The sequence below is a fragment of the Lycorma delicatula genome, chromosome 6 (genome assembly GCF_047948215.1).
Source record: "Lycorma delicatula isolate Av1 chromosome 6, ASM4794821v1, whole genome shotgun sequence".
Lineage (NCBI taxonomy): Eukaryota > Metazoa > Arthropoda > Insecta > Hemiptera > Fulgoridae > Lycorma > Lycorma delicatula.
In genome coordinates, this window is record NC_134460.1 from 16,156,880 (window position 1) to 16,184,189 (window position 27,310).

Here is a 27,310-nt window from a genome sequence, read left to right on the forward strand (position 1 = left end):
TAAAACGAAAGAGTAACTCTTACACTTTTTCCTACAATATTCAATGCGAACAACTTCCGTTACGCGGCACTCGACCGACTTATAGGGCAGTTCGTCATACTTTAACCGACATATCTGGACTAATGGAAGTCACAACCGTTTCATTCCTGCGCCTCAAATCAGGTAGGTCAGTACCTACCTACCGGTACAGGTAGGTCAGATTTAGGAGTAAATACCGATTAAGACTACGGTTAATTTTTTTTTTAATAATGTTTAAATCGCATCGATTATTCTGCTCGTGGTAATAAATGATATTACCGTGAAGTAGAACTCACCCGATTTAACTTCGGTGATCTATGCGAATCGGTTTATTAAACGCGATTCTGGTTAAGATTTACTTTACATTTTTAAATTTCCAGATTTCCTCAAGATTTTCCGATTAAAATCTAAACCTTCAGGTTGTAAAAGTCCGTTTTCATGTTATCCAGAATTCAAAACTCTGGTATCCTTTCGCATAAGTAATTCGCCTTTTTAATTAACGATAAGAAAAACGGTACTTACGTATTAACGACACCGCAGCTACAGCTTTATTTAAAATTTACTATTTATTTTATCGAGTCTATTAATTTTAAGAAACGGTTATTTATATTATAAATATAATTTAACCAAACTTAACCTACGCTCGCTTCGCTCGCCAACCTTGACTAATTAACAGGAGTGTTTTGATTATTTAAATAATAAATAATTGCAATAATTACTGAATTTATTAAATAAATACTCAAAAACTTTCGGTGTAAATTAGTCAAGGTTAGCGAGCGAATCGAGCGTAGGTTAAGTTTGGTTAAATTATATTTATAAACTAAATATATTAAAATTAATAAAGAGACTGTTTTGAATCTATGTTAAACTCTATATCGGCCCATTTTCCACCGAAATCCGATCGACTTCTTTGTTTTTAATTAAAGCTGAAGCTGCGGTGGCGCTAATACGTAAGCACCAGAAAAACTTCACGATAATTGTAAATTATATGTTAATATTTTAAATAACATCGATATTGAATATAGAGTTTATTTATTTTAGGGTGTATCGAGCTAACCATTTTCAGTGAGCTCAAGGACAAAGTTCAATAACCGAAGAAAGCATTTATTTGTTAACAAACGCTCTCTTACGGTTCTAGACACAATCGGAGTAAATTTTATTGCCGTCTACAGTTTACTATTTATAACTAAACTAAACACCATTATATTGAAAGTATTTTTTTTTTTTTATTTCAGTCACCTTGTACAATCTTAAACATCGATAAAAGTTTGTTTAATCTGATAGAAATTGTAATTTCGTATATGGTGATTTTTAATTATTATTGAACTGTAAGTTTAAAAATTACTATAATGTTTTTGTTAATCCTGCAGTGAATCTTTTCTGGGTTTTATTGCACTTAGTTTTTTTTTTTTTAAATGAAACTATCGTTTTAAGTATTACAATTAGTAAAATTGAAATTAAAAGTAAGGATAGAGTTCTAGCTTTTTTCTATTGAGCTTACACCGGTGACATTTCAGAAGTTATCGTGATATTTAATTAGTATTTATTTTACAATTACTAAGTAAATGTTTATTTTAATTAAATAGAAAAGAATGAAGATAAACGTAATGTATTTTTTTAATCGGCTGAAAATCTACAACAGACATCCTTTCTTGTCGGTAATAAAAAATAATTTTAATTTTTGTATTGTAAATATTAGTATAAAAATGAAAGAGAAAGGATTATGGAAACGCATCTGTTTGTACGGGTATATATGTGTTTGCACGCGCCCGTCCACGTAATTAATTTGTTTTGTTCATTTTAAGTGCTCCGATATAAAATAATCCCTAAATACATCGACAAGCATTATCTTTTAGAAGGCTAAAAATTAAAATTTATGCTGTGATAGTTTACAAGCGAGCAGATTTTAGCGTTTGGTATGGGTATTCTACTGCGTATGGGTGTGTGCGTACGCGCTCGTACGTATACGCACCCGTTTTGTTTGTTCTCACGTAAAGCGTTTAAAAATGTTCATATCTAAATCGATTTAAACCTGTAATGCAGAAGGCGGTGAATACAATGCGAAATATAAATACGACGGGTTTTACTAATTTAACATCGGTTAAGATATTATAGTTATCTCTTTACAATGAAGAATTTTCTGGGGTAATGATTTTAGAATGTCCCTTGTTCTTCTGTATCTTTAATGTTTTCCAGGGATAAAATGAACACAATAGTCGGTTTGATAAGTCTTTTATCGTTTTAAAACATTTGCTTGAAAATCTCTCTTTCAACACTAATGTCGTTATATATTTGTAAAGTCTCATGAAGGTTTAATTCAGATTTATATTTTACAATAATTAGAAAATGTGTTTCGTTAAGATAACTACGTAATTATATACTTATTCAATTTACTTGAAATAAACGTACTTTTGTTGTTATTGAAATTTTATTTATTAAATCTAATTAGAAATAGATTTATCTCGTTTTTAATAGATAAAAAGGTTTAAGGTTTTTGATAGATAAAAAATATTTCTTATTAGCATAAAAGTATACGTTTATAAGCGAGGATTTAGTTTAAAGAGGAGCTTTTTATCGTTGCGAAAAGATTAAATTTATTCGCTATATTAATTGAATTTATTTTTCCGTAATAGACTTTTTTGTCTTAAAATAAAATTTACAATCGGTTAAATGTTAATGAAACCGTAAATAACTATGATCACATAAAATGAGGTGCAGAGAGGCTTCTGTAGAAGTTCATCGTTAATTAAATACTAATATTTCTATACAGAACATCGATATATGTACGCGTAAAAGTTAAGTCAGAAAACAGTACCGTTAGCGGCTCAATCGCAGCATTAATAAACAAGAGATACGATGAAACGCAGAGAAAAAAATGAAAATAAAACTAAAGTTAATAACGAATGAATAACTAAAATTGAATGAAGCCAAGTAATGGATTGATGGCTAACACTCGGTTGATGCAGCTGAAACTAAAATCACATGAAATCAACGAGAACCAAAACCTGTAGTAGTTTTAGTTTCCTAACGTTTTCATTACTGTCTAGAAGCGAAATAAATAATTCACTTTTCCATAGTAAATCTGTCTAATCATTTATTTCAATAACAGATTATTAATAAATTTTTTTATTTATAATTACTACTTAACTATAAATTTAAAAATCTGATGTGGACACCATATCACTTCCTTGTACGCCTATTAAATTATATATACATATTTTTTTTTTAAATGAAAAGTACATAAAATTTTACTTCATTAATAACTTCTGATATTTTTCTTCTTTTTTTTTTTAATTGTTGGAATGGAATGCAAAGTTGGCAGGAGTCTATTACTCCCTACTTTATCGCAGAACCTGGACAGAGTCCCTTGCTGCTGGATCTTTCTAATCGGGCTTGTTTTTAAAAGGGTTATTTTTTTTAATCTCGGATCTAATTTTTCAAGTTTTGTCTATTATTATTTTAGTGAATTTAAGACGGATTTAATTGCATTCCAATCCGTTGTTAAACCAGCGTTATCGAACCCATTTCATGGGCCGACCGCGGAAGGCTAGGCTTATAAAGCCTGTCCTCCCGACGTAATTCCCCTTCAGACCGTCCACTGAAGTCCTTTCGGTGCTAACTCTTTAATAGGCTAGCAGGAATACGCCACAACGGGGCACTAGCTATAAGGAGGGAGCAATGTGTCCCCTTTTCCGGAGGAGTCGCAATTGCTGGGTTATTTTATCTTACTGTAAGTTTAACTTACAGATGGTGATACCTATTCGCGATCGCGGTTTTGGGGCGGCGATTTTCTGGAAAGAAGTAAACAGTAATTATTCTTTCCACGTAATTTATTAACCTTCAGACACGCGTGTGTCTGAGAAGGGGTTGGGGGGACCGCGTGGCTGCAGTGAAGAAACCATTTGTTTTTGTGGTGGCTGTTGGCATCTGCAACAAAAGAAGCAGAACACCTACACGAGAAAAAAAAAAAAAAAAAAAAAAAAAAAAAAAAAAAAAAAAATTTAATTTTTACTTTCCTTTCGACTGGCAGGATGAGACGGCACGACGCGTCGTTCCACATCCACGTTTCTCCCGTTTCTGAAACTAGAGAAACAGAACAAAACACACGCGAGAAAAAGAAAGAAAAAAAAAAAAAAAAAAAAAAAAAAAAAAAAAAAAAAAAAAACCCGCGTTTTTCCCCTTCTTTCTCCTTTCTTTCCTTTTTAGACCGCGTTTTTGTTTTGTGCGCGACTTACCGTATTTGAAGTCTTCAAACTATATAACTCGCGAAAAAAACTATTCACTCGCGACCCCGGAAACGCGTCTGACGCACTATTCCGTTTATGGCTCATGCGATATGGAGGCCCCTAAGCCTGGTTTGTCGATTTTCGGCTACCGCACCGCACCATCACGGTGGTTCGTCCAGTACGGCGTGAGGCCGCTTCCTTACAACTGTCGGAGTTGGGTCCTCTCTGCAGATGTCCCGAAGATGACTGTGTTCGGACACAGCCGCTCTCCCGAACAGTCTGCGCGCCTGCGCCACCCCCACCTCGGACACGGATTGAAATCTCGCATCAGATCGGAGAGTGGCGTTCCTGACGAACCACGGAGCTCCAAAGATCGTCCGCAACGCGATGTTTTGGACGGCCTCGATCTTCTTTTGAAGCGAGGAGCTCAACATTGCCCCCCATGCCGGGTAAGCATATGTTAGAATCGGCAGTACGTACAGCCGAAAAATGAGAAGCTTAGTTGCCAGTGGGTATGGGCTGGCACTGTTCAGCACTGGGTATAGTGAGGCTCTGGCGGCCTTAGCCCTCCGGGTCGCATAATTTACATGTTCGCCGAAGGTAAGCCGCCTGTCCAACACCACCCCCAGGTACTTAACTGTTTTCTCAAAAGGGATTTTCTCCCCTGAGATTTCCAGCTCTCTGGTCGGTTTTCTTGTCTTGCATGTGAACATCACGGCCACCGATTTTTCACCGTTGACCCTGATTCTCCACATGTCGAGCCACGGTTCCACTAAGTCCAGCTGCCTTTGGAGCCTCCGGACCGCGTAATCCACATTTGCGGATTCGTAGAAATATGCCGTGTCGTCTGCGTAAAGGGCCGTTTTGACCCCTTCCGACAGCGGCATATCGTTCACGTACAAAGTGTACAAGAACGGGGAAAGTACTGCTCCTTGGGGAACCCCAGCGGCTATTTCTCTGGTGGAGGAAATCGTTTCCCCTACGCGCACGACAAAATGTCGGTCTAGCAGATATGACCGCATCAGTCTGACATAGCGGTAGGGGATCGCCGATCGCGCTAGCTTATAAAGCAGCCCGCTATGCCAAACTTTGTCAAAGGCCTTGGCCACATCCAGAAAAACGGCTGCAGTCACCCGTTTCCTGTTCAGGCCTCCGACAAGGTCGTCTATTATTTTTACCAGTTGGAGGGTGGTTGAGTGACCCTCCCTGAACCCAAATTGCTCGGGCCGCACTTCTCCCTCCATGTATCGCCTCAGTTTTTCAAGAAAAATCCTCTCGAACAACTTAGACAATACCGGTAACAGGGAGATTGGCCTATAATTCCGTGGGAAAAGTAAACTTTTCCCCGGTTTGGGTAAACATACGACTTTGGCCGTTTTCCAACAATTCGGGAAATATCCAACGTACAAAATGGACGTGAATATCACCGAAATTGCTGTAATCACGGAGGCCGGTATGTTCCGGAATGCACGGGCGCTGATCCCGTCGACACCCGGGGCCTTGTCGGGGCTTGTGGCCTTAATGGCTGCGGAAACTTCTGCTTCAGTGACTTGGTCAATCTCTAGAGGGGCGTCCTCCACCTGTGAGAAATAATCTACAAGAAAGGATTCCACCTCGGTTGTGTGCTCGTCGTTCGGGGAGGGAGGGGGGTTTGGAGTGAACTGCTCCTCCAAGGTATCGGCGAATACCTCGGCCCTCTCCGCCTCCGAGTATGCAAGAAAACCTCGCTGCCCCACAACCGGATGGCGAGGCTTCTTCCCTTCTCGCAGTCTCCTGTTCAACCTGAACACCGAGGAGATGTCGTCAGAGACCGAGGCGAGGTATTCGTTCCACGAATCCTCTCGATGGCTTGTCAGCAGTTGTTTTACCCTGTCCGTTTGATTATAAAAGGCCCGCTTATCAGCGGGGGACAGGGTGATTCGATATCTCCTCCTCAGTCTTCGTTTCTCCGTTATGGCTTCGGAGATATGAGGAGGGAGGTCGTTTCGAACAACTGCTCGAGTTTTGGCCGATGAGCTGCCTGCCAGGGCCTCAGTCATTGACGACGTGACGCGCCCGACAGTGTCGTCGATTTCCTCCGGGGTGTTCAGGAGCTCAGGATTTACCGGCCTGTACTCCCGCTGGAGGGTCTCGTAGAACCTTTTCCAGTTGACTGACCTTCGGGGTATAGGCGGGGGATCTCGGCCACCCCCTGCCTGACCTAGTTCCAACAGGACAGGGGAATGGTCCGAGCTGAGGTCTTCTATCGTTTCAATCATGAATGGGAGGGTACCCCCCTTCATGACTGCGATATCCAGCACGTCAGGCCTAGATCTGCCTGAGCGATGCACGAACGTGGGCACCTCAGGGCCTACGACGACCAAGCGGCGGGCTCTCGCCCTTTCGTACAGCAATCTGCCATTCGGATTTGTCAGAATGCTGTTCCATGACACGTGTTTGGCATTGAGGTCGCCCATGAGTATCATGGGCCCATCCCAATTTTCCAGCACGGCATCCAGATCTGCGCCGGTTACCGCGTCGTTCGGCTTGCTATAAGCCGAAACCAGCCGATACACCGTGCCCAGATGCTCCACATGCACACACGTTTGCTCCATCACGTTTGTATGAAGAACAACGCGCGTATGCATATGGCGTCTGTGGACTAAAACCGCAGTTCCACCAGAGGTGCGAGATCCGGGTCGAACTGGCCTATCCGTCCTATATGTAAAATAGTTCCGAAGGGTCAGTTGCTTGGTTGGGTTCAACCACGTCTCAGACAACAGTATCACGTCTATCAGTAGATCCTCGGCCAGACGGCATAGTTCCTCCGTCCGGCCTACTACTGAGTTGGCGTTCCACTGCAAGAGTCTGAGGGTGGGCCTAACCATACCTGGACAGTACAGCCATGAGGCACTCTATTAAGGACTGAATACAGTCCTTGAGAGATTTTGCCTGGAGCAGGCGTGGCAAAACCATCATGATATGTGGCAGGATATCCTTCACTGTCATCTGCGACAGGAAGTCCATGCCAGTGGTCTCCAACGGGGTAGCCGGTTTCGGATTGCCGCTGGAGGTGCCTTTTGGCGCGGCCGCCCTTTTGGTGGGGCGCGGGGTCACAGGGGCCGCGGTGTTTTTAACAGCCTGCTTGGCCTTCCCAGCCGGAGCAGGCTTTGCCTTTCCCGTCGAGGAAGGCTTGGCCTTTCCCGTCGAGGAAGGCTTGGCCTTCTTCGCCGGGGCCGGCTTTGACGCCGCCTTTTGTTTCACCACCTTCTTGGTGGTCGCCGCCGGTTTTGGCTTGGCGGGTGTTGGGGAGGGTACCTCCCCTTTTTTCACTACCGCCTTGGCCACAGGTGCCGGCACCTCCGGTTTGGGGGCTGATTTTCCCCCACCGGCAACACGGGCCCAGCTGCGGCCGTCAACAGTCGCGGGCTTTTTAATGCCCTTGACCTTATTGACTTGCTCCTTATAATAGGGGCAACCCCGGTAATTAGCCGGATGAGGTCCCTTGCAGTTAACGCATGAGGCTGGTTCCTCACGCGGCTTAACGCATGTGGCAGTGTCGTGGTCCCCACCACACTTGACACATTGCTGGGCCCTCTGGCAGTAATTGGACGAGTGTCCAAATTTCTGGCATCTGTGGCACTGGGGTGGCCCCCCTCGTGACACAAACGCAGTCACTGCGACCTTGCAGTAAAAAATACTGCCAAGGTCATAAATGGTCCGGGCCGAAGGGGTCCTCTTAAGGGCCACTAGGCAGGTCGGGGTTTCCCGACCGTCCCTTGTGAGGAGCTTCTTAACCGAAACCACCTCATAGCCAAGGGAGGTCAGTTCCTCCCTTACTTCCTCCGGGGCAGCCCCATAGGGGATTCCCCGTATAACCACCTTCAGCTCCCTGTCCTTCGGGAGCTGAAAGGAGTGAAAGGCGATTCCCTTCGAGTGCAGAAAACTCTGCACCGCCCGGTAATCCGCCTCGCTGCCCAGCTGCAGCCTTATCGAGAGCCCGGTGCTTTTAGCCACCAGGCGCCCCCCGATCCGCGACTTAATGTCGCGCGCTAATGCTGGCCACTCCTTCGGGCAGTCCAGCATTATTGGCGGGATTTTCTCCCGCCTGACGGTAGCAGGCTGTGATGGGGCCCCATCATCAGCCTGCGGGTAGGCGGCTGCTGCAGCCTTGCTGCAGCCCGCTACGGGCTCCGTCTCCATAGGAGGCGCGGAGTCCCGGCGTTTCTGGCGCTTCCTAGCGCCAGACCCGCTTTCCTCTCCACCGACGGACAGTTCCGGGGTGGGAGAACGGGGCGGGGCAGGCCTTACTTTTCCTTCCATTGAGGAAAAATAAAGAATAAAATTTAAAAATTAAAATTAAACTTAATTAAACACTTCTTAATGTACACTTGCTGCAAAATAAAACCACTGACAAGAAAAATCAAAACAAGATATAACCTGTAGACCTAAATAGGTACAGATTATATCAAACAATTTAAAATAAAATTATTTTAAAATCAGCACAATAGTCCTATAATAATAGGCTATTAACTTAATGTGTTCGTAATGACTACAAGAGTTCACTTTACATTATTATAGAAATTTGAATAGAATAGAAATAAAATTAAGAAAAGGATTATCCTTTTCTTAATGTAACTGGCCTGTAATCCAGGTAGCTGGCCGCCCGGCTGATGTCCTAGCAGACCCTTCTCACATTGTCTGGCGACGCAGGTAGAAGAACTGTTGAACACCTGGCTGGACTGGTTACAACTCACAATCACAGAGCACAATAAGACACAACCTTTCACTACAAGAGCCAAGGATGGAATCCCTTTTAATTGTTACTGAATCATTATTTATTGTAAAACGTTATTTTACAATTAGAGGTTAATAATTATTAATAAATCAGTATATTTAAATTTTAAAAAAAATGTTAAAAAAATAGAGATGAAGTCTGATTTGAACCGACGTGTTTACCGTTGTAAGATTTAAATTTTTCATTAATAAAAATTTTATTCGACTATAACTCTGGAACCGATGAAAATAATTTCACTTACGATATATCGTTGAAAATCTCTAAACGAGGACTTATTATTACGATTAAGAAAAGTTCAAAATCCGAATTGTTTTTTAATTTTGCCCCTTTTTTGGACACTTTTAGTCGAGTCGATTGCGATCAAAAGGGAAGGTGTAGAATTAGATGTTACAATAGTCCTAAAAAAAAATGTTCAACGTGCTACGGTTAATCGTTTTTAAGTAACGCTAGATACATACGTAGTACGTACAGACATCACGCCGAAACTAATCAAAATGGATTCAGGAGTGGTCAAAATGGATATTTCCGTTGAAATCTGAAAGCCGAAATTTTTCGCGATCGCAATACTTTCTTTATTTTGTACAAGGAGGTAAAAATCATTACAATAACAATGTTTATAAATAAATAAGTCGACATCCAACAAAAGAAAAACTCGTTCGTTGGTTGAAGTCGTTATATTTTTAATCATGCCTGTTTAAAATTTTGCCAGCGTATAACTAATTAATTACTAAATTAATTATTATTACAACATATTAAAATAATAGAATACAAAAAGTAAAAGAATTATGATGCAACAGATTCATATGAAAACAAGTTGAAAAAAAAATTTGTTAATCGCATGAATGATAGTGGATTAAATGTTTTTTTAAATTATAATTTAAATTAAACGGAATGAAATTTATAAAAATTCAATTATACAGATTATCTTTCTTCTAATAATTTTGAAATTAAGTAGATAATATCTGAAATTCTTATAATTGTTTTTCGTTACATTAATAAATACAGTCATATGATAATTCAAATTCATTATTATAGTTGTAAAAAAAAATTAATTATACTCAAAAGATACCCTTAAATATCATGACACTGAACTCCTTAAATATTATGCATCTTTTCTATTTCACCCCTACAATGATTTTTTTAAGAATAACTATCTAAACGCATTAAGAAAATAATAATTCTTATTTTTCAGTAACTTGCATACATATTGACATTAAAAATTAGATAGGAATCTAACCAAATTTAAGCTACGCTCGCCAGTCAAGGTTTGCGAGCGTAGGTTAAGTTTAGTTAGATTATATTTATAAATCCTCCGGGCTGACCTAGTAGTGAACGCGTTTTCCCAAATCAGCCGATTTGGAAGTCGAGAGTTCCAACGTTCAAGTTTTAGTAAAGTTAGTTACTTTTGTACGGATTTGAATGCTAGATCGTGGATACCGGTGTTATTTGGCGGTTGGGTTTCAATTAACCACACATTTTGAAACGGTCGAACTGAGGCTGTACAAGATTACACTCGTATATATCATCCTCATTCATCCGCTGAAGTAATATCTGAACGGTAATTCTCGAAGGCTAAACAGGAAAAAAATTATATTTATAATAATTATTAACGTAATGCTTATATCGGTATCTCTCAGGTACATTTGAAGACCTATATTTGAAAAAAAATTGTCGAGTTGAAATAAAAAAAAATAGGTTAGCGAGCGTTTTTTAAGTTCGGTTAGATTATATTTATAATTTCTCTACAAATACCTTCAAATATGCACCGATTTGAAAGAAAAAGATATGAAATATAATACGTAATACGCAATGTGAAAAAAATACCGTTGCGGGGGAAAAACAGAAAAGACCTCAAGTCGGATTCGTTCTTGGTTTATTTAGGTATTGTTTTTATAATTAGTTTCAGCGGTGTAAATAAGTCCACTAAATGAAAGTGAAATGCTCCAACTCGTATTACCAAACCGTATTTGCAGAACCGATTGATGAATTTTATCTTTTATATATATTGGTTTTCTATATAGTTTTTATAGAGATCCCATTTCGGTTTCAATTTATCATTATTCCAAGATATTTTATTTACGTTTATCTTCTCTAACGTGGAACAATTACATATGTTATTACCTAAGAAATTAATGTAATTAATATGCAATTTTAGAGGTTTATTTAAATTTGGTCGCCTTGTCTTAATAAAGACTAAGCGTGATATATTTTGTTTTCTTCACGTTCAATCCCAAACTACTACCGTTCAACTAATCCGTTATCGTTAATCGACTATTCTTAGCCGAAGAGTAAACTTTCTTTTATAAATATTCTGAAAAAATTACCACCGAAACGAAATAATTATACCGTTTTATACATCAAGATTTAGAAGATCGTTTACATATATTTTGAAGAAAATAAGTGACAGTACAGTTCCCTGTGGTAAATCGTAATATAATTTAACTACATGTTAACGGAATCAGAATTTATTTTTAAGATATGCGACCTTAATATCCTTATACCATAATATCCTAGTTCGATGATTGCCAAACTGTGCGCCGCGACGCTCCGAGGAGCCACGGCCTCTTAAAAGGGGCGCCGCGAAATATTGTAAAAGCTTCATAATTAATTGAATCGAGACATTTAAAATTATTAATTTAATGTTAATAAGGTAAAAAAATAACGAAAATTCAGACGTTTTATTTATTTTTATCCCTTACTTACGAGTAGTCGTACTTTTACTTAGGGGTAGGGCATCGTGGAAAAATGTTAATCGAAAAAGGGTGCCGCGACTCCGAAAAGTTTGGGAACCGCTGTCCTAGTTTATTCAGTAATTTTGAGTGAAATATAGTATATTTATTAGATCCAGATTATAATCAAAATCATATATAAAAATTATGGAGAATAGAGTACCGGCTTACAGTAGATGTTATCGTTTATCATAAAGAACGGTTTATATCCTGGATTATAATATTTTCCTGTAGCATGCGTTTCAACCGGTCGACGCAAAATCAAACCGTCTCGGAAAAAGTTCTTCAATATCCAAAGTAATAATTAACGAAATGGGTGTCTGAAACCCGAGCAAAACCTTAAACATTACTCCGAGTAGTTGGTTTTTTTTTATATAATGTGGTTTCTCTTAAGTTCGATTGTTTTTTCCTCGCTACCCATCACAGTTTTTTTTTTTTACTCTTAATCCCTTCTTTCTCATTATCGATTCTATGTTTGTTTTGAACCGATTAGATTCTTTATAATGAAATGAGTACATCGAAATCTGAAAGTCTAACGGATTCTTGAAATCTGTTCGGGAGGTTTTACAAAGATTCCGTTTCTTGTCTGCTTACTCTACAGCAAATTTAAATGCACGTTGTTTTTTTTGGAATTTTGATTTCATATCTACGAAACTCTATAATTAAAAAAGATTATCATTAGGTTTCAGGGTTTTTTCTGAAATAGAATAAGTACTTTTTAAAACTCTAAGAAAAATGTCGGTTAAGTCTTTAGAAAACCTAGATTTACGCTCTTTTCCGGATACATGAAATTTTTTACCTCTTCATAATTTCTTAGCTTTTTATAATTTAATAAAAATTAAATTATGAAATAAAGTTGAAAAATTGTAATTTTCTAAGTCATATTTTATTATATATATATTTATTATTTTTTTTGTTATAATGTTTAATTTATAAAAAAGCATTTCTAGAAAGCACGCTTGCTAAAAATGCACGCAAAGTCCTTTACAAGATATACATAAATCAACAAGTATTGAATAGAGAGCAAAAAAGGATAAACGGTCAACACAACAGTTAAATTAAAAAAAAAGTATATATGAAAAAAATCAGAAGTTATTAGTGAAATAACATTTTTTTGTACTTTAAAAATTTAGATTTTGAACATGGGACCGCTTAGGATCTAAAACGCACATACATTTTCACTATAGCAACGCATTCCTCGATCGAATAAGGCGGATTCGTTTTTTATGTTGCTCATCCGACATTTAAAATGAAAGATTTCTTTTGCTACTTTTTCATCGACGTAGTCTGTAAAAACTCAAGTTTGCTTGCTTTGCCGAGTTCCATTTTTCCAGTTCCGTTTTATATCGTAGGTTTTCTCCTGCTTCAAAATTTGTCATTCGGTCTTTTCTAATCTTTATTACATTTTTAAACGGTAGAAAGACCGAGTTTAAGAATAAATAACAGTCATTAATATGTAAATACGCAATAGCGTATTTGAAATAAAACGCTGTCGATGAAGATGCCGAGAAAGTTATACAACGTCGATTCGGATTTTTTTAATATGAAAATAAACTGAATTATTGGTTCGTAATTTTTTATCTTCAAATTTACGTTTACCTAGTAACATCTTTAAGATTCAGGCACATATTTTACTATCGTATTCGTAAAAACTGCGCAAAAATTTATAATGCGATGAACACACGTATATTTGGGATTTGTCTGTGTGATATTTTTCCCCCGGTCGGGTAATATAAAACGTTTTATATTACTCGATATATTGTCTTTTTTTATATTTTTTTTTTTTCATTTTCTTGGATTAGCCGAGAGAGATTTAGCGGGATCTTTTATTACCGGCTGACTTTCCTGTTATCTATGTACTAATGTATGCCAGAAGCACGTAATTTAAAAAAAAAGAAGTAATGTAAACTACACGCTCAAGCTAAAAAATAAATATAAATAATGTATAACGCCCTTTTTTAAAATATAGCAAACAGAAGTTAAAGCGGGATACCTATAAAATATATTTTACCTTTTTTGTAGTATCGAACATTTTAATATATTAGCAGTTACAAATAAATAAAACCACATACTGTACTATATATATATATATATTTGTGTGTGTGTATTTAACAGATAAGAAATGGTGACGTTACGTTGAATGTAATTTGAAGTAATATCCCTCTAATCAAAGACAATCCGATGGAAAATTACGGTTGAGTCACCATATGGCTGGTAAAGTCACCTTATTTTTTACAACATAAATAAAAACAACCCCTTGTGTACATTTGGAAATGTAAGAAACTTTATTAAATTTTTAAAACAAACAAAAAAATACGTAAAACATTCTTGTATAAAATTATTTTCCCGTGAGTATATTACAATATACTCGTAATAAAAAATATTTCTTTACAATATTACAGCACTGAAGTAAAAAAAGGCTTTTTTAAGCATTCTATTTTTTTTGTTTTATATAAATGTATGAGAAATAGTTAAAAATATTACTATTAAGAGAAACCACAGTGTTGCTGATTTTGCATTAGGGGACTGGGTTTATCAATCCAAGTTGTTTATTATTATTGTTCTGAGCTGTGTACGAATGTCGTCATTAGCTGTCGCCAGTCTGCTGTCTGTGTGCGTTGGGTGTGGTAGTCTCGCTGTTGTGAACATTGCTTTTTGTTATACAATGAATTATTATTTATTGTAAACATCTTTTTCCTAATAATCTTTTGTTAATAATTATTAATAAATGAATATATCTGAATTAAAAAAGAAAAGTTAAAAAAGGAATGAAGTCAAATTCGAACCGATGTGTATTACCCTTGTAAGATCAAAATATTTCATTAACTAAAATGAAATATTTTGCTAAAAAATATCATAAGTACCACTTATGACATATCCTTGAAAAGCTCCCGATGTGCACTTATTACTGCAGTTAAGAAAAAGCCCAAAATCCAAATTGCTTGCGTTTTGCGCTTTTTGGGTCAGGTCGATTGCAATCAAAATCCAAGCACAACTGCATGTTACAACAGTCCTAAATCCAAAATTTTAACACGCTAAGGCTAATCGTTTTTAAGTTACACGAGGTATGTTTGTACTTACATATGTACATACATTCGTAAGTAGAGACGTCACGCATGAACTACTCAAAATGGTTTCACGGTTGACCAAAATGGATATTTCCGTTGAAATCTGAAAACCGCATTTTTCACGATTACAATACGTCCTTTACTTCATACAAGGAAGTAATAAAAAAGCCGGCGAATAGTTGGCATCGCTAGAAAATTTTGCAGTGCAATCATTTTAAACTCTATTTGTACCTCAGGGAATGGTAAACGTAATCAAATAATATTTATAATCGGAGGGATTATCGATTTTTAACAGATTATTAAACTATTATCATCAGTAGATATAATGAAATTAATACAAAATAAATGTATACAAATTCAAAAACATAATAAAATAAAAATTACAAACATAACATCAACATTAACATCAAATATACTCGTAGCTTAAAGAGGTAAGTAATTTGTTATCGAGTATATTTGTTATATCGAGTATATTTGATGTTAATGAGTCTAACACTTTCCGATATCATCCTATATGCCGTCAAATGAGTCGGCATTATGGTACGGCGTAGCCAGATAAATTCGGACAAATAACTTTAGTTAACAATTCCACGATCGTTTTGTTATGTCAATTTTAATAATCCCGATAAGATTTCTATCATCTGGGTGTGTACTAAAGTGTCCGGATGAACGAAATTATAAGTAGTCACCTTAAAATGTTCGAAATCGTATGCCTTCAAGTTCGTAGTTTGATGTACATCCTAATATTAAGTGTTGTCATTCTAACCCACCGGGTTGGTCTAGCGGTGAACGCGTCTTCCCAAATCAGTTAATTTGGAAGTCGAGAGTCCCAGCGTTCAAGTCCTAGTAAAGTCAGTTGTTTTTACACGGATTTGAATAGTAGATGGTGGATACCGCTGTTCTTTGGTGGTTGGGTTTCAATTAACCACACATCTCACGAACGGTCAAACTGAGACTGTACAAAACTACACTTCATTTACACTCATAGATATCATCCTCTTAAGTAGTATTATATGAAGTAGTATTACATGCTTTATTATTTCCGCCCTTAAAGAAGTTTTAGAATAATCGGTCGAGAATTTTTATGTAAAACAATTCACCCTCAAATACTCTCTGCAGCCGGTAAATGCGGCCAAATTGAATTTCCCATCTTTAAAATAGTTTCACATCGATTTTTATTATTGTTCTGACACCGCCAATTTTTGTAATTTCTGTTATCACATTTTCGACACGATCGACTAATCTCCTGCATATAATTGTTCCAATCAGTTGTGAATGACACAAACTCACGGACATACAACTCACGTGATGTTATCTTGTTCCCATTAATAAATATTTTTATTATTTTTTTTCCCCTACTCTCCCCGACCGGATATCCATTTAAGTATATTCAGTCGGGGAGAGTGTCCTTTTACTCTAAGGGAGTGTCCCCCGCCCACCGGTTGTACACCCGGCACGGCAGGTTAGCTCCCCCGGTCTCGGATCTTTAATTTTATTTTATTCGCCTGCCTCTAATCCCCCGCCTCGGAGACGGGGTATGGCTACGCCACCTCCCATCCCCTCAGCAGGGAACCGGGTCTCGGTCATTATGTCTTTGCCTCTAATCAGCGGTACCGCCCCCACTAAGCGCCGAGGCACCCGCAGGAGCGGCACCGCCAACCGGGACTCGATCTTTTATTTGTCCCACACTCCCCAGGAGTTCCCCCCCTTCTCAGGAACCCGCACACCACGGCGTACGGGCCCTCCACGGAGGGACTGTCCTCCCTACCCTAATTTCACAAACCCCTTCTTCTGTCCTCTTCTTCCTTGGTGCGTAAGATTTCCCCGGCAAACCTACGGAACCAATCCCAGTTATCGTCACTATAGACCATCCAATTTAAGAGGTTTTCAGGTGTAAGTCCGTTGTCCAAAATTTCTCTTCTATTTGGAGCCCATCTTGGGCATACAAACACAGTGTGTTCCGCATCATCAGTCTCTGGGCAGTACACACATTGTGGGGTAGGTCTTTTTCCAATTCTAAACAGATAATGGCCGAACGAGCCATGCCCCGTCAACAGTTGTGTCGTATAAAAATCTACATTACCTATTCTATTACTAGTCCACATATTTATGTTGGGGATTAGTCGCCTGGTCCAATCCCCAACTCTAGAGTGTGTCCATGTATCCTGCCACTCTTGATCGATTAGCCGTTCGATCTCATCTTTGGACATACCCCTATATCTAAATGTTCTTTGTTTAATTTGTAAATCAATGGGTAGAACCTTCGTTAGTATACACAACGCGTCGTATGACACTGTTCTGTATCCCGCGGCTACACGCAGTAAAGCAAACCTGTTTACTCTTTTTAATTTTGTTTTGTTTCTCTGAATATTCATTGTATCTCCCCATATCGGGGCCGCATATAAAATTGCTGACGTGGTAGCCGCAGTTATCAGTCTCCTTATTACCATTTTCGGTGTACCATGGTTCTGGAAAAGAGTCCTCAATGCCTTAATCAAAGGGGTGACCTTGTTACAAATCATCTCTACGTGTTTGCTAAATCTTAGGCTTTTATCCAAAAGAACCCCTAAATACTTTGCTTCTTTGACCTCCTTAATTCTCTCTCCTCTAATGTTTATATTGAGGTTTCTAATAGGTCTTCTACGTGAAAACACCAAACAACAGGATTTGTTAGGGGATATCTGTAGCATGCTTCCTACCAGCCATTCATCAATTATTCGTAACGCCTGATTTGCTTTATCCTCTAGGTTATTAACTTCTCTGTCTTCTACTAGGATAGCAATGTCATCAGCATATCCAACAACAACAACCCCCTCGGGATAATCTAATCTAAAAATTTTGTCATAAAAAATATTCCACAGTATAGGCCCAAGGACTGATCCTTGTGGAACTCCTCCAAATATCTCAAATGTGGATTTTCCTTCTAACGTTTTAACCTCAATGAATCTACGGTAAAGGTATTGATTAATCTGGTTGACTAGATAATCACTTATATTCATGGCTTGTAATGCTGCGATAATGGCTCTCCAAGGAACAGATCCAAAAGCATTTTTTATATCCAACATTATAATAAGTGGGATTTTCCTAGTTCTCCACGTGCCGTTTCTAATATTTAATGCCCAGGTCTTAACTTTGTCGATCGCGTTTATCGTAGACCGGCCTTTTCTAAAACTATATTGCTCCGCGTGTAAACAACCTTTTTCCTCGGATTTCTTCTCTGAGTCGGGTTTCTAGTAATCTTTCGACTACCTTACCCATGTTATATATTAGTGTGATTGGTCTGTATCCTACCTGTTCTTGATTTGGTCCTATTTTAGGAATGAAAACAGTTCTAGCTTCTTTCCAACTATTGGGGAAGTTACGGTTTTGTAAGCCATAACTTGTAACATCCACTAATTCCCAGGGTATGATCCTGGCAAGGTCTTTAATGATGGCGGCAGGTATGCCATCCGGTCCTGGACTTTTTTTATTTTTTAATTTCATGATGGCTTCCAAAACCTCCTTTTGAGTGAACCTGCCAGCCTGACACTCAATTACCTCTCTATTGAGATCTTCTATTCTGGAAAATAGCAATTTAACCTGTCGTGCCGACATTTCAGCACTCAATGTCGGCACGTATCTTCCCAGGCGTTTGCCTGGGAATCCATCCTAAATGCCTTTCCCCAGGGATCTTCGTTAAGCTCTTCACACAACTCCAGCCATTTCTTTTTTTTAGCTTGTTTGATAAGGAAGTTAAGTATTTTCCTAGCTTGTCTGTATTGCTCTATCGCAAGACGCCCTTCTTCTTCCGTTCTATTTCTAGCGCGTAATCTCTGAGCTGCTCTTTTGTATCGTTGCATGATTCTTCTCTGCTCTTCTATCTCTGCAGACCACCAATAAACCGGGTGATATTTATTGTTACTCGGCGGTATTTTAGTTATCTCCTCTTTAATTATATCCTGAAACGCCTCAGGAGTTATTTGTGGACAATTTTTGATTCTGTTTGCTGCGTTGTTGGTAACGCGGTGAATCTGTTGTTCTGTCATTCTACTGAAGATGTTTAACTGTCTTCTTCCTGGTGGGTACTCTCTAAGGGTGACTAAAATGGCCCTATGGTCACTAGCAGTTTCTTCGTTAAGGACCTCGAAGTCGATTGAGTCAGTACGGATCCTACTGTCGATTATAACCAAATCAATTATCGAATTATGCCCTCTTGCGCTATAAGTGGCGGTCCCGTCGTTAACACAATTCGCGCCATTAGCCTCAAGCAGTTCCTCTAGTATTCTTCCTCTAATATTCGTGTAGGCCGCACCAGCTAGCGCTGTCTTACAATTGAAATCGCCTAGGACAAGCGTTCTCTTACAGGAGCGCGTCATGACTTGCTGTAAGTCAAAAAGTCTATTTTTAAAGGCTTCCGTAGTACAATTAGGACTAATGTAAATTCCTATTATTATTATATTGCTTAACTCTACGGCTACCATACCATCACCCCTATGATACAGGTTGTAGTTCACATTGCCAGCAATCCTTCTGATGGCCACATCCCCATTCCTGTCAGTCACCCAATGTCCCCTGGCCGCCAAGTACACATTTGGTTCCGTGGCCACCAAGAAGTCGGCATCGTACCTTGTTGCAATCTCCTCAGACAGATCACAAGACAAGCGACTTCTATTATTATTAATTAGTATTACTTTAGTCATGACCTTTGTTACAGCACGGGTTCCCGGTCCTATGTGAAGTGGCTCCACAGTCCAGGCATATGGTCGCCTCCTTGCAATCTTTAATTACATGGCCGGGTTTACCACAGTTGAAGCAGAGGTTTGAACGGTCCTGGCCTCTGCAGTCTCTTCTGCTGTGACCGACATCCCAACATCGATGACATTTCTCTATATCCGTCCGGATGTAGGCCCTGCAACTCACCCACCCTACTCTCAACCTTGCTGCAATTAATTTCGTTGCATTCCTTTGACTTGTGACCACCGTGGCATTTTTTGTGTTTCCAAATGCCTCCCTTAGTGATGTGATCTGAAAGTTTTCTCCTTGTCCTAGTACCTTCTCTACCGCTTCCCTGATCTCTCGCTCAGTAGTGTCGCCTAGCATGTCTTTTACATGAACAACTGTTCTACGGTCTCCTCTTGTTCTTATATCCACCTGGAGATCCTCTGCTCTGTTCTTCAGCAGGGAGGAAAACTCCCCCGCCTTCTGCGCCCCACTAATTCGGACCTCTAGTTGTTGATCCCTTCCCTGTTTAATTGACAGTATTTCGCCGGCCTCCTCAACCTTAACCTTTTCTTTCATGGTTTTCAACAGATCGGCATAAGATTTACCGGGGGCCCTTACTACGACCGTTTTACTTTCAACGACCGAGGGGATTTCCCTTCTTGATGATACCGACCTCGACTTTGCTCTCCCTTGTTCGCTCAGGCTGGGGAGTAACATCCTCGGCAAGGTCTTACCCTTCCTCATCATGTATATTATTATTTTCCTCACTATGATGCCCGCTGGACCACTGGGAACCACAAAGACAACTGACTCCAGCTTACCTACAGCTCTTCGTAAGGCCTTTATAATACGAGAGGCCATTATCTTATCTCCTTCTCTAGAATCATAGATTACCGTGTACCTAGTTCCGGTATTTGTGATCTTTCCATCTTCGAGGATGGTGGAGTCTTGTAAGATCATTGCCCCAGGTGCCGTCCCAGCATACCGGCTGGATGGCTTTAATCCATTTAAATCGATGAAAAAACAGCTGTCATCTCCTGGTCTTAGATCTTTCTCCTGGGTCAGCCTGTTCATTACCCAGGTTGACCATCGTGTGGGTAATCTGTCTATCAGTTGTTCATCTGTCAGCTCTACATCTAGAATATCTGACATCTCGTTCCTGCCATGACTTTCGGTTTGCGTACTTTGGTCAACTGTGTCTGGAGTCTCATCATTTATTCTTTGTAAATCTTTATAAATTTCTGTCAGCTCCCTCTCATGAGCCTTGATTGCCGTTACACTGTCCCATTAATAAATAAAATGAATTATGGTCACGAAATCAATTCGGGAATATCTTGGCCAATAACAGACTCGCATCTGGACTTTCGTGGGACTCATCCGTGGTTTGTTACAACGTCGTATGACTCTCTCGATGTATTGTAGCTTAACAGTCATTATACGGTTATTTCTAAACCGTTCCAAAAAAATAAACTCTTATTCTGAAGAAATGCAATACTTCTTATTCATTATGTGGTAAATCCAAATTTTCATTTATCACTGATGTAAATCTTCTGTAGTACAAGCACAAATATGCTACGTGAATAAACAGGAGAAACTATTTCTGTATAATGAAAGCAATAAGATAAAATGGTAAAAAAAAGAAAAAGTATTTTTTATTTCACGTTTTGCTCAGAATCAAACAATAATACAACACACTATTGTTTTTCTGGAAAAAATTAGTGTGACGTCATATATACTATACAAGACCCATTTATATATAAACCTACGATTAGCTTGTGGTTTCTTGATGAGGCCATGCAGCAGCTAACTACAACTGTGAGCAATAATTGACTTACCTGGTTGACTTCTTACTATAATGACAAGGAGTGTTAAAATACTAATACTGTATTAAAGATGTAAGTCTTGAAATTATGAAAAATATTGTAAAAGAATAAACTTAAGTAAGTTATTGTTAAATAACGAAATATTATTGAAACACCTACTGTGAGTACTTTTGTTTCTGTACAGACAAAAATAATAATACGAAGCAGCTACTTGTGAAGCCAATTGCAGAATAGTAAGTAGTTGTGTGAAAACAATGCGGGAAAAGAAATATTTTTTGGTCATTGAAATATAATATTTTATTTCTGTAATACCTGAGAGATATTCCAGGTATCACAGAAATTAAAAGCTGTAAAACCAGAAAAGCATTTCTATATGGTTTATTAATTTCATTCAAAATTCATTAGCATGGCAGTGTTCAGTAGTGAAAGGAAATTTACTTGCGAGTTTAGAAATAAAATTTATTTGTAAGAAATGAACTGCTAAAAATCTCTTTCAAATCATAAATTACATTCTGATGCTGCAGTTTAGGTTATTTATATAGATATTATGGTTTATCAATTAGAACACAAAAAACATAACTGAAAGCCGCATGATTAGAGTATTTCCATCTCAAATCAATTAAGGAATTGCTGCTCATAGTCTTTGCTCCACTGGAGTTGAGATTTGCTGTTAATATATGCAAGCATACAATTTAAATTTATTTTATTCTAATTATTACAGTTTATATTTCTCTGTTGTTGTTAATTAATCTTAACAGAGATGCAATTTATGAAAAATAAGTAAGTTATTGTCATATTATAATTTCTAACCGTAACTCATTTTAATTTCTTATATTTACACATTAGATGAGCATTTTAAAACAATTCTGGTGAATGCTTACAATATTATTACTGAAGAATTTCTTAACCATATGATGGATAGTAGCATATCTGCTTTTCATTTGGAAGTTTCTAGTTTGAATCCGAGTTACCTTGTCCATTTTTCAAAAATTATAAAATTCTCACATCAAAATCCCACATGTAAAACTTCAGTTTTAATCATCCTCACACAAGAAAGTAAATATAAAAGTTTTGGTATAGAGTAAACGGATATACTCTTGTAATACCTGTAGGAAGAAATAATTATTATTAGTTCTATTAATTATATGAAATATTTTATATTTAATCATCATCATAGAAATACTTATTGAATTGATTGATCGATTTTTATGATATTCCAGGAATCTCAAGATATTTCTGCAACATTTTTAATTCTGGTGAAGTAATCCACCAGAATGAAAGATCCTGGTGCCCACCAGGATGCATTTATTTGCATTCTTGTCCATGTAATGTTTGTAACAATAGTTTGTTGTATTTTTGCAGCACAGACCAGGATCTGTTTTCAATCAGAATCAGATAACAGAATAGCGGCCAGAAAACTGTATCAAGGAGGCATTAATGTTAAATCACAATTAGTTTGACCAGGCCAAACTATTTCCTAACTTTCACAAGGAAAAACTAACTGCACACAAGTGCTACTCTGACATAAATCAGAAATACTATTAATATTAATAACAAATATTTTCAATAAAATTATTTATGTCCTCAAAAACAGAACGTAGAACAGTGAAATAATACTTAATCTATATTGCATGTTTAGCTTTTTAGTATTTAAATTAATGAAATGTATCTACTTAATTTTAGTTGTACTAGCATTTTGTATATTGTGTGACATCAGGTGCCGACCGATAAAGAATCTCGATTCTTCACATTTCTTGTGAAGAATCACTTCACTTTTGTTTCTGTACAGACAAAAATAATAATACGAAGCAGCTACTTGTGAAGCCAATTACAGAATAGTAAGTAGTTGTGTGAAAACAATGCGGGAAAAGAAATATTTTTTGGTCATTGAAATATAATATTTTATTTCTGTAATACCTGAGAGATATTCCAGGTATCACAGAAATTAAAAGCTGAAACCATCAAAGGCTGTAAAACCAGAAAAGCATTTCTATATGGTTTATTAATTTCATTCAAAATTCATTAGCATGGCAGTGTTCAGTAGTGAAAGGAAATTTACTTGCGAGTTTAGAAATAAAATTTATTTGTAAGAAATGAACTGCTAAAAATCTCTTTCAAATCATAAATTACATTCTGATGCTGCAGTTTAGGTTTATTTATTACTGGAACTCTTCCTCGTCAGGGTGCTGGACTTAATCCAAAGGTTATGAATGACATATTGATATTTTTGTACATTATCTTATATTTTTTAATTAATCATTTATTTTCAGGTGTGTTTCATCTTAGCTAATAAAAGTCATTTGAAATTTTAAAAAAATGTATGCAACAAATTTTTGGGACATAAAAAGTAACTTAGTAATTAAAATTACAAATTGAATGTTTTATTAATTAAGTTCTTTTTATTGAAAATTCTTCTATAAGAAAAAAATCCCTAGAAATAATCTTGTAGCCTACTATAGCTAATAATAAATAATTAGCTGCAGTAAAAAAAAACCTTTTTTTTTAAGGTTGTCAGTTGTATGTTTCCATATGGGAAATATTGCCATACACTGGTCTCAGGTTTTTTCCTGCATTTTCTATCTTGCCACCTACTTCCCTTCTTACAATTCTTTCTCTTTCTCTTTCTCTTTCCTCCATCTTAATAAGATCAGTATTTTTTCTTTATCTTCCTACTGCTTCTTTATCTTCAAAACTTAAAATTAACAGTCATCTCTTACTCCCTTCATGATATAAGCATTTTGTAAAATCTTTACCTTGCTCTGTATTAGACAACTCTTTCTATTTTAGCAGTTTTAACATTAATGTGCTTTCTCTCATGTCAACCAGATTTTCTTTTCACCTTATATTTGTACCATTGAACCATTTTCTCTGTCCATATCTTTTAATCTTTCTACTTCTATTATTTTCATTAGTTTGTAAGAAGTCACCTGCATTCTTACATTTTTCTTTCTCGGCTATTTTTTTCTTTATCTCCTTAACCATCTATTCCTAATACAATTCGTTCTATTTTCCTCTCTGTTTTCTTCATCTTTCTTTCTACTGTTATTTTAATCAGCGGCCACATTTCACATTTATTTTTTTTTCCTTCTAATCAATGTTAATATCTCATACATAGGACACTGCCTTATAGAATCAAACGCTTCTTCATAATCCTTATTCCAGATATACTGGTAAATTATACTGTTTATATTTTTCATTCAAAATTCTTGTTGAATATATTTATGTGACTTACAATCTTATTTGATCCTGAATGTCACCATTTCAATATATGTTATCACTTGTTCAATACCTGTTCTTATCTGTTATAATTTATTGTTTTTTGTCAAATTTAGTATATTAGTAAATTTCATATTGTTCAAGCATGTTAAGGTTTTTATGTACTGTGAGCAAAATTTGCTAGTTGTGATTAGTATTTTGTTTGTACATCAAGTTTCTATAAGGTAATTTACAAAGATTAATTCTGGTATTTCAGTTTTACAAATCACATCAAAGAAGCAGGACATTCATAAAAAGAGAGTAACTATTACACATAATTGTATACACAGCACACAAAACATTAGATCTCAGTATATTTGAATCATACAAAATTTAAACAATAAATCTTACAAAAAAAGCATATTTAAGAACAAACACAACATATATTGAATATACTACTTGAGTACAAACTAAAAATGTTTACTAATCACTTTAACATAAGCATCATTAAAAGCAGTCCATCATCGGTGACCTTCTTTAGAAGGAATTATGTAATTAGCTGCAAAAGATCCTCTGGAAGAACAATTTCGATGTAATTTGAAAAATATTCATTTATAATCTATCTTCTTCTTTAGTTGTTTCCCTGTTCCTAGTAGGCTGTCAAAAATTTATTCTAATGTTTTCCTCTGCAGAAACTATTTGTTTATTCTCAAAAACACTTTCAGAATAAACAAACTTTGAGAAGTCTTGGAAGACTTTGTTTAGTCTTCAAAGGTAACTTCTATGCATTTCCTCCTTAACTGAATCCATCCAAATCCTTCTTCTGTTCCCCATTTCATTTGGTATCCATCCATTTGGTCTAGGTACCAGCACCACCTTAACTGAATTTAAACAACTCCTTCCAGAAAACTATATTTACACAACTTCTGTCTTACCTCTTAATATTTTACTATTTCTTCTGTTTTTCCCAAAAAAGTTAATCTTTACATGTAGTTTACAAGAAGCAGAAATGCAGGTATGTGCTGTTTAGAGACTATGCCCTCCCCTCCAATGAATACTTCAAGTTGGGCATGTAGTTTTCATATAAGAACTGCTCACACTTATTTATAATTTTTAATAATTCTAAAGTGTTTTCATACTTTATCATGCTGCTCAACATTTTATTTTAACCTAAAAATATACTGTTCATCATTTATAATCCACGTAATCATTCTTTCATACATGTTGATTCTTAAAAGCAGTTCTAAAATTTACAAAACAAATTAAACTGCTAAACTGTTATTACTGTAGAAGTTAAAACACTTTTAATCTACCATGAATATACAAGGAAAATTATAAACATTTAAAGTTGTAGTGATTATTTTGTTTTCCTAGTTTATCCTTAACTGATGATATTAGTCACACTCTTGTGTTTCTCAAAGGTTTTATCAATATTAATTTCAGTTATATTCAATGTACACAGTTGTTGCTGCATTTTCTTTTCTACTAACTGAATAAATTATAAATTTTTATAACTCTAATTATGTCTTCTTCAGCTACTCAAAAACGGAAATGCTGAGTTCCTAGAGCAAATCAAGTACTTGATTGTTTTAAAATTATCATTAAAACTATTTTATAATTTATTTAATGAAATTTATTTTAGGTGCCGACTTCTCAGCCAACAAGATTATTTTCTTTTATGAATCCTTTGGCTGTTGAAATTTGGTTGTATGTGTTAGCGGCTTACGTACTTGTTTCCATAACAATGTTCATCGTTGCCAGATTTTCTCCATATGAATGGCAAAATCCACATCCATGCGATATTGAAAATGACCTGATAGAAAATCCATTTTCTCTCGCCAACAGCTTTTGGTTTACTATTGGAACTATTATGCAACAAGGGTCTGATTTGAATCCTAAGGTAATGACTATTTATGTGCTGTGTCGTGCTTTCTTATCAATAAAACATGTGCATTAATTATAACAAAATACTACTACTTATAAATTATTTTTATTTTCTGACATTAAAAAACAAAGTTTATTTATTTAGCAAAGATAGTTACAATTTATTACATCATTACAGAACAATTAATTATTAAACAGTCAAATGTCAGTAAGATGTGCTGTTATTAGTTATATTTTTCTGAACTGAAATTGTTTTCAGTGTTTAAAACCATATACAGCAGAAGATTTGCCTGTATGTTCCTGAGATTAGTATCTGGGGTTTTTTTTAAAGCGATTGCTACACTTTTTTTTCCATTTATACATTATATTTTATAAATAGTCGTATTTGTGTATGTTTATGTAAATATGATCACTTTCTTTGAAAGCAAGAATTGAAAACTTTAAAGATTACCCACAGATACAGTAAAATAAATAAAAACTGGTTTAATTAATTAAAAGTTTAATCAGCAAAAGAAAAAGTCAAGTGAATCAACTGCATCTGTATACTAACATAACTTGAATATTTTACTTGTATCACATTAAAGTCACACATATATATACTAGCAAGTCAGGGCTCCACCCCCTGGACCTCTGATGTGTTTGCATAATCCTCTTGGTTGTGAAAATAATACTGATAAATAACTTAAAGCCTGAAAATTTCTCTTTCTTCTAACACTTCCCTGGTTCTTGACATAGAAGTTCTGATGTGCTCCTGCTGTAGATGAACATATTTCTTTTGATTCCCCTTTCCTTTACCCTAGAATTTCCTATCTCTTGGGAAGGGACCAAGATAGAGAGCTGAAAATCAAATATACTTCAAAATGCATAGTCTATTATTTTTATGTGGAAA

General features: G+C 36.6%; 1 protein-coding gene across 1 annotated transcript in view; it reads left to right on the forward strand.

Moving 5' to 3' along the window:
- Nucleotides 1-27,310, forward strand: part of LOC142326651 (uncharacterized) — a 108,610-nt gene that overhangs the window by 67,130 nt on the left and 14,170 nt on the right. The window contains exon 5 of the mRNA XM_075369249.1: nt 26,180-26,437. Coding sequence (XP_075225364.1) covers nt 26,216-26,437 — 222 coding nt within the window. The 5' untranslated portion in view covers nt 26,180-26,215. The remainder of the gene's footprint in view (nt 1-26,179; nt 26,438-27,310) is intronic.